Consider the following 8,295-nt stretch of genomic DNA (forward strand, 5'->3'; position numbering starts at 1 on the left):
GAAATCTTAGAAATAAAAATATTCACATATTGAATTCAGTTTGTGACGTGGAACGAAGAAACCAGCCTTAGAATTAAAAAATTGATTTTCCGTGTTTTATTGATTACGAATAATGAAGATTTCTAAATCATGTTGTTGTATAGACCAATATTTTATTCATAGGCAGTTTACATTGTTATTATTATTTTGTGACGTGGAACGAAGAAACCAGCATCAGGACCAAAAAATCGATTTTTAGGTTCCCAGTGGGCACAAAATTTGGCGACGTCTTTACGACATCGTTACGACATCTTTACGACATTTTTACGACATTTTTACGACATCCTATGTCCATGTCGTTTTGGTGTCTTTGCGATATCGTAAAAGCATCGTCAAATCATACGACTTGTTTACGATATCGTAAAGACACCTTAACGACATGGACATAGGATGTCGTAAAGTTGTCGTAACGATGTCGTAAAGACGTCGCCAAATTTTGTGCCCACTGGGTTTTTATTGATTCTGAATAATTAAGATCTTCCTAATCGAATAAAAATTCCCATTGCTTCCAACTTGCCATGTTAAAAACATTGTTTCGCTACGCCCAAAATTGGTACCGTATTTCCTGGACAGCCCCTAAACTGGAATCAATTTAAATCCTTTTTCCAAGATTAAATTTTTGCGTGACTTAAAAGCATTTTCTTAACAAAATGAAATAGCAACGGTCAATAAAAAGTTCCACGAAACGATTGAGATTGATTAAAATTGTAAAGATTCGTGCTAATGTTCGCTTGTCCTTGTTTAAAATTGAATCGTGTTGAATTTCGCGATATTGGCAATATATTCGTACAAGATGAGCTAATCTATGTACGAATGATGATTATAAAGTCCTTCTCCAGTTTACTACACTTCTCTTCCTGGATGCATTTAGCAATTGATTGCGTGCACTGCCCACCCACGATACCTACCAGCGAACGATTAAATATTGTATAGCAAGGCTGCTTATGCAATCCTATACATATACTTTTGTCTATTCAACACTCGTTATTAGAAAATATTTCTCAAGTACTGACTCTACGCTTCAAACTTATTGAAGGGCTTACTTTTTATTATGAATTGACAAAGAACTTTACTTTCAACCATATAATTGAATATTTAAACAAATTCCAGGGTGGCCGGTGCGATCTATATTTGAATTAGTAGAAATTTTATTAATTCATTCAGCACACCTCATTTTAATTTATGAATCAGTTATTTTCTAAGATTTATTAATTTTAACAGTAAAAATCTGCCCGCTTCGCAGGCACATCCTCATCGCGCGGTTCGCTTCGGTCGCAAATTTGAGCGCGCCTAGGGCGCGCGACGGTTGAATCTCGCGCTTCGTGCTCGGATATTTATTCTTTGCATTTGATATGCTTGAAAAAAACTTTATCAAAAAGATCTCTTTTAGATGGCAGTATTTATATACGTCTTCATATGCTGAATTGTCTACTTAATTAAGTATAGTCAAAGATTAAGTTTCTCAAAACTCTGTAGACAGAATCGTGACACTCGCACTGCGCGCTCGATTTCCGACAGACATTTGTAAACAGGTTTTGTTGAATTTTTTCTCGTAACTTTCGTCGTTTTTCCACAATTTAAAAAAAAAAAATGTCAACGTCATTTTTCACGAACAAAACAAAAAGTACGAGTCCTATGAAGAAGTGATTCTCAACGAAATTGTAGATCTTTTTTGGAATAACCATTTTTGTTAATTCATCTTTTTTCCTATCCTAAATAGTTTGTCCACAAAATGGAATTTTTATTTTCCATAATTTTTTGTGCAATGAAAATTTGAATTTCCAATGTTTGAAGAAAATCCAAAAATTTGTTCCGATATTCTTGTAAGACTTTCAAAAAGAAATGTTTTTCTTTTCGTGACTTTTTTTCATATCGTGCGTTTTTCGGCTTTAAATTTTCATTTTCGGTTGATTAAACAAATTTTGAAAACGCTATAACTCTGAGAATTTTCTTTTTATCGAAAAAAGTTATGAGGATAAATTGTTTTTGTTCTTTTTAATACTATAAATATCCGTACATAGAATTTTCCCATTCAGAAAAAAGTGGTCTCAACAATTTTCAAAATGCGCTCACTTTTTGAATTTTTATCAAAAATGGCTGGCTTACGAACTTGTGCTTTCTTTTAAACCCTAAAAAGAGTGTGCCAAAGATGAATTTTATTCGTTCATTTTTTCGAGAGTTATCGTGTTTACGGATGGACGGCCGGACGGACAGACGTCATCGCAAAAATCTGATTTTCGGATTCAGGGGGTCTCGAAACGTGGAGATCCGTTTAAAAAGTGTGATGTCAAATTTCCGACAATTCTAATACTTTCTCAATCATAAATGATGAGAATGTAAAAATACCGTAACTGAAGTTAATCAGTTATACCGTAACTGCAGTGAATCAATTATAGACTTAGAATAAATTGTAAGAGGAACAATTTCAAATTAAGGTTTTATTTATACTCCAATATTATTTGTAATATTTAAGTATAACCAGAAACTTATTTAAAAATATTTCCACAGAATATATATACTTAGTGTATAACAATTCACATTAGGTGTAAAGGCTGGCAAGTACTAATAGTATTTTACAAATTAATTTTACCCGTGTATTGATAAAAAGATGTATATCTGTATGTGAATAAAATGACATGAAAGTTAAGTTTACTTTCAAAGTTATAAAAAGTTTGAATCGATTACAATTGTGGATATAACAAACAATATTTTTTTTTAACTTTCTAAGTTTCAGTTAAGAAAAAAATGTAAAACACATGTATTTTCTAAGCAACAGTTTATTTTCATTCAATTCCAAAAACCAACTTATATTTCATTAAAAATTTTTTAATAAATACAAGTTATTATATACATTATTGTCTATCTTATTATAATTATTAATTTGAATTACTAGAATTTTTTTTTAATGCCCATTTTGAATCCCGCGCTAATTCCCCGGCCCTAGCGCAAGCGCAGTAAAGTAAGGCGCCCAAATTGGCACTCGTATCTTTCGAGTTAAAGTGTATTTAAAAACTATGCTGTTAATTATAAAAAGATTGTTTCTTCCTTTCTGAATTAAAATATAAATGTTAAATATTTCCCCTCGTTTTCCCCTAATTCACGAAATAAAAAAAAAACATAATTAAAAAAGGTATATTTGATCAAATTAATGCTTTCGGAAAAACCTTTGCTATTTAAAAATTACAGGAGAAATGTTTTAGGTTAATAGGAATCATAGGATAACATCGTCAATTATAATTAGTTACATTTTCAGGCAGTAATTAGAGACAGGCTTGTGACACTTATAAGTTACTAGTAGGCACGCGCCCGCCAAGGCGCGCCCCTATTAACTTCTTTATTATTATATTCATTTTTTTTTGTGAAAAAAGAATAAACCAATTACTTATTTTTTCTATTTTATTTATATTTAAATAATGTCACAAAATATTTGTATAATATAATTAAGAAGACACCACAGGATCTGTTCTGTAGTCTCCAATGGAAAACTGCTTTTAATTTCTTCTTTGTCAAAGTAGTAATGGATTTCTCATACTTTAATTGTATGTAAATTCTGCCATCGTTAGCATCTGGAAAAAATTGTGAATATAATTTTAATTCAAATTATTATAATTGACTCTTAAAGTTCTTTAACATTTATTCGTAAATTATATTGCCGTAACAAATGTTTTTATTAAAAAAATTTTTTTAAAATGTTACTTCTAAAATAAATTGAGAATTATTCGTTATTACACCATCGTTGAAGGGGTGGAAAAAGACACTTTTATCCTTGGAATTGCCGTATCGAAACTGACAATAATCATACAAGGTAGTAATTTTCCCTGAACGAAGTGACCAATCTACCACACGAGAAGCGACTGCCGAGTCCCGATTTATTGACACCGACGCGGATGAACCCGGCACGCATTCCACTGGTGGGGAGGACCGCTCGAGCTCTGTGATTGGTTCGCCACTACTCTAAACCGTTGGAATTTCGCGAAAAATGTGCTCCTCTCAAATTCGCAAGAACTTTCGATTTCTGAGAAGTCAGAGCTGACGCTGCATATCAAATATTTAAGTTGATAAAATATTACTTTCAACTCAAAGGGCACCTTATAAATTCTCACTCCTAATAGAATAATTGGCAATTATTAAGTTTAGTTGAAAGTTGAATTTAATTTAAGATGAAATTAAAGTTCATATTGAATAATTAAGTTGACTGAAAACGGGAACTTGAAATCCTGATTCCCAATTTCCGAGAATGTGTTGGCCAGCCCATTCTCAGAAGAACAAGGAAGGGTCTAAAATCATATTTTCAGATCAAAACGACGAATTATAATAAGTTTTGATCCATCACATTTGAATTTTTTTTTGCAGCTTTGATGTGGAAAATGGAGCATCAACGCTGGAAGCCGGTGGGGGCGGCGGAGCATCTCCGAGTGCAGGTCTGGTTTTACAGAACCTGCCACAAAGGAGAGAAAGTTTCCTGTATAGAAGCGATAGCGATTTTGAGATGTCGCCGAAGTCGATGTCGCGGAACAGCTCTATCGCTAGTGAAAGGTGAGATTCATGTAATTTCAGTATCAAGCATCCATCCATCTTTCAAATCCAATTAACACCCGAGAGCAATCTATAGATCCATTGATCCTATTTCATAATCTGTGTCACTAATAAAGCATAATACTATATCATTTCTGATGTTGCTTTGATAGCTATATTACTACACTTGTGCCCTATAATTTTTTTCATCTAATTGCTTTATTTGCAGAGTTTTTTTAAATTAGTTTCCTTCTTTTTCAATAAATATGCAACAGGGTGGCCGCAGGTCAGGTTAAAGCTGGAGATCAGGAAAAAGTCAGGGATTAAAAAAAAATTCCAACAGCTAAGGAAATTCTATCAGAAACAGATTTCTTTTCTTTCGAAAACTTAACTCGTGTGTTATCCGCTATTGAAGAAATTGATAGATTTTATCGTATATTTAAAAGTTACATGGAATTTTCAAGAGCTTTTACAAGTGTCAACCAATTGCGAAATTTTTCATAACGTTTTTTGATATTTTACGGTATGTGAAAAAATTCTATGGAGTTTTTAATAGACTTCAATAATGTGAAGGTACATCTGACTCCCGCTTTAGGGACAGTGTCGGGGGTTGTCGGAAAATAGTCTTGTTCCTATGTCGGCAGACTCGAAACGTAAACAGTCAGAGCCGTCTGAACCGTTTCCAATCGGAATGTATAATATTGCGCAATACTCTCGACTGAGTACTCGCGCACTGCGGCTTTTCCCAGGTGTGGGATTTTTAATATTTTGGGGTATTTTAAACTATTCCATGGCATTATAAATACATTTTAATATTTTCAAAAAATGCATAGGATTTTTATGATTTTAAGGGATAAAAAATGTTCATGGGATTTTCAACAACTTTTTAGCATTTCTGTAGATATGAAACGATTATATAGGACCTATAACGTGTCAGAATATTTTAAAAGATTTCAAAATATTGTATGAGATTTTTTAGGATTTCAATGGGTTTGAAAGATTGTGCCAAGGGATTTCCAAAGTTTTTAGAGAATTCTAAAGAGTTTGTGATATTTCAAAAGATTCCAAGGAATTTTTAATAGATTCACATAATTCAAATGAATTTTAAAGCATTTGAAATATTTGAGGGCATTTAAAAAATTTTAAGGCATTTCCTATTGCTTATAATAATGTAATTGGATTTGAAAGGATTTAAAATAATTCAGGGTATCCAAAAAAATCTAAGGTATTTTTAATCGATTTCAGTAACTTAATAGGGTTCATAGAATTTGAAATATTTTTCAGGATTTTAAAATATTTTAAGGAATTTTTAAAAGCTTCATAAAGTTTCTAAGGATTTTGACAGATTTTTGAAGATTTCAAATGTTTTTAAATATTTTGACATAATTTAAACGATTCCAAAGAATTTTAAAAACTTTCAAAAAAATTGGAAGGGATTTTAAAGTGTTTAAAGTATTTTGGTGTATTTTAGAAGATTACAGACATTTTTGAAATTGATTTCAATAATTGCATGGGAATTTTAGTGATTTGAAATATTTTAGGTAATCATAAAAAGTCCGAAGGGATTTTTGGTTGATTTCAGTAAATTCAAGAGATTTCAAAGAATTTAAAATATTTTAGGATGTTAAAAAAAAATTGAATGCATTTTCAATTAATTTGAGTAATTTGGTGGGATTAAAAAAATTTTTTTAATTTCAGGGTGTTTTTAAATATTGCAAGGGATTTTCTATTGCTTTTAGTAATTTAATAGAATTTAAAAGGATTTAAAATATTTGAAGGCATTATAAAATATTCTAAGGCATTTATAAAAGCTCTAAAAGTTTTAAGGGATTTCAAAAGCTTTCAAAGAATAAGAAATATTTTAAGAAATTTGTAAACGTTCCAAAGCCTTTTTAATTGATTTAATTAATCTAATGGGTCTTCAAAGCAGTTGAGATATTTTCGGATATTTTGAAAGAATCCCCCAAATTTTCGATTGATTTCACTAATTTCAAGGAATTTTAAGTAATTTGATATAAGTTAGGGTATTTAAACAAATTCGACGGCATTTTTAATTTATTTCAGTAATTTAGCATGATTTTTAAATATTTACAAATATTTAAGGGTATTTTCAGAGCTTTCAAAGAATTTGAAATTGATTTAAATAATTTCAAGAGCTTTGCAATGTTTTAAGGGATTTGAAAAGATGCGAAAGGATTGAACAATTATAGCGTGTTTTAAAAGATTTCAAGTTACTTTTTATTGATTCAAATATTTTCAAGGGATTTTAAAGAATTTGTAATATTTTAGGTTGTTTTAAAATATGTTATGTCATTTTTAATCTGTTTTGATAATTTAATGGAATTTTAAAGGATTTAAAATATTTGAATGCATTGTAAAAGATTCCAAGGCATTTTGAGAATCTCTGGAAAGTCTCAAGAGCTTTTAAAAGATTTCAAGTAATTTGAAATATTTTAGGGAATTTTTAAAGAAAATTTTTTAATTATTTTAGTAATTTCAAAGAATTACAAATATTGCAAGCTATTTAAAAAAAGATTCTGAGACATTTTTAAGTAATTGAAGTAATTTAGTAAGATTTTTAGACTTACCAATTTTATGGTATTTAAAAATATTCCAAGAATTGTAAGATTGATTTTAATAAAATCAAGGAATTTCGTAAGATTCGACATTTTTTTTGGCTGTTTTAAAAGATTTTAAGGCCATTTCTATTGCTTTTAGGGCCATTTCTATTGCTTTTAGTAATTCACTGGAATTAAAAAATTAAATTAAATGCATTTTAAATAATTTTAAAGGATTTAAAACATTTTATTGGGTTAAAGAAAATTCCTAGGCATTCTCAATTAATTTCAGTATTTTAGTAAGAGTTTAAATATTTTGTTGTGTTTTATAAGATTCCAAGGAATTTGGAATTTATTTCAATAATTTCAAGGGATTTTCAACAGCTCCATTCTAAATAATTTTTAATTGATCCCAATAATTTCAAGAGATTTCAAACGATGGAAATATATTAGTGTTTTAAAAATATTCCAAAGAATTTTGAATTTATTTCAGTAATTTATTGGAATTTTAAAGAATTTTAAATATTTTAGGAAATTTAAAATAATTGCAGTAATTTCATGGGGTTCGAATTTTTAATATCCTGGTGTATTTTGAGAAATCCCAAGGAATTTTTAAGAGCTTAAATAGTTTCAAGGTATTAAAAAAATTCTAAGGCATTTTCAATTGATTTTAATAATTTCATGAGATTTTCAAAGAAATTTAAATATTTTTAGGTATTTTGAAGGATTTCAACAAATTTTTAAGAGGTTTAATAAGTTTAAAAGTTTTTCTAAAGATTTTAGAAGATGCATTTAAAATATTTTAGGGAATTTGAAAAATTGACTAATTTTATGGGATTTGAAATAACTTTAAATATTTTAGTGTGTTTTAAATTCTTTCAAGTTTTTAAAAACTCATTCAAGTAATTTAATGAGATTTTAAAGGATTTGAAATACTGAAAGGCATTATAAAAAATTCTAGGAATTTTCAAGAGCTTTCAAAAGTTTTAAGAGACTTCAAATAATTTTGAAAGATATCAAAGCATTTTAACCCTTAAACGGCCAAAACGCCACTACCGGTACACTGCTTTTCAACGGCCAATAAGACTATTCGACACTAGAAAAAATTGAGACACATATATTTTTATTGCTTAAGATCTCCTCTTTCCGACGGTGCCAATGAAATTCCTCAAAAAAATTATTT

General features: G+C 29.6%; 1 protein-coding gene across 14 annotated transcripts in view; it reads left to right on the top strand.

Moving 5' to 3' along the window:
* LOC117175996 (cAMP-specific 3',5'-cyclic phosphodiesterase) overlaps positions 1–8,295 on the top strand; it is an 873,036-nt gene that overhangs the window by 563,074 nt on the left and 301,667 nt on the right. For all 14 annotated transcript variants that reach the window (XM_033365929.1, XM_033365928.1, XM_033365927.1 and 11 more), the window contains one exon: positions 4,393–4,575. In XM_033365929.1, coding sequence (XP_033221820.1) covers positions 4,393–4,575 — 183 coding nt within the window. The remainder of the gene's footprint in view (positions 1–4,392; positions 4,576–8,295) is intronic.

Source organism: Belonocnema kinseyi, chromosome 7, assembly GCF_010883055.1.
Source record: "Belonocnema kinseyi isolate 2016_QV_RU_SX_M_011 chromosome 7, B_treatae_v1, whole genome shotgun sequence".
NCBI classification, from domain to species: Eukaryota; Metazoa; Arthropoda; class Insecta; order Hymenoptera; family Cynipidae; genus Belonocnema; species Belonocnema kinseyi.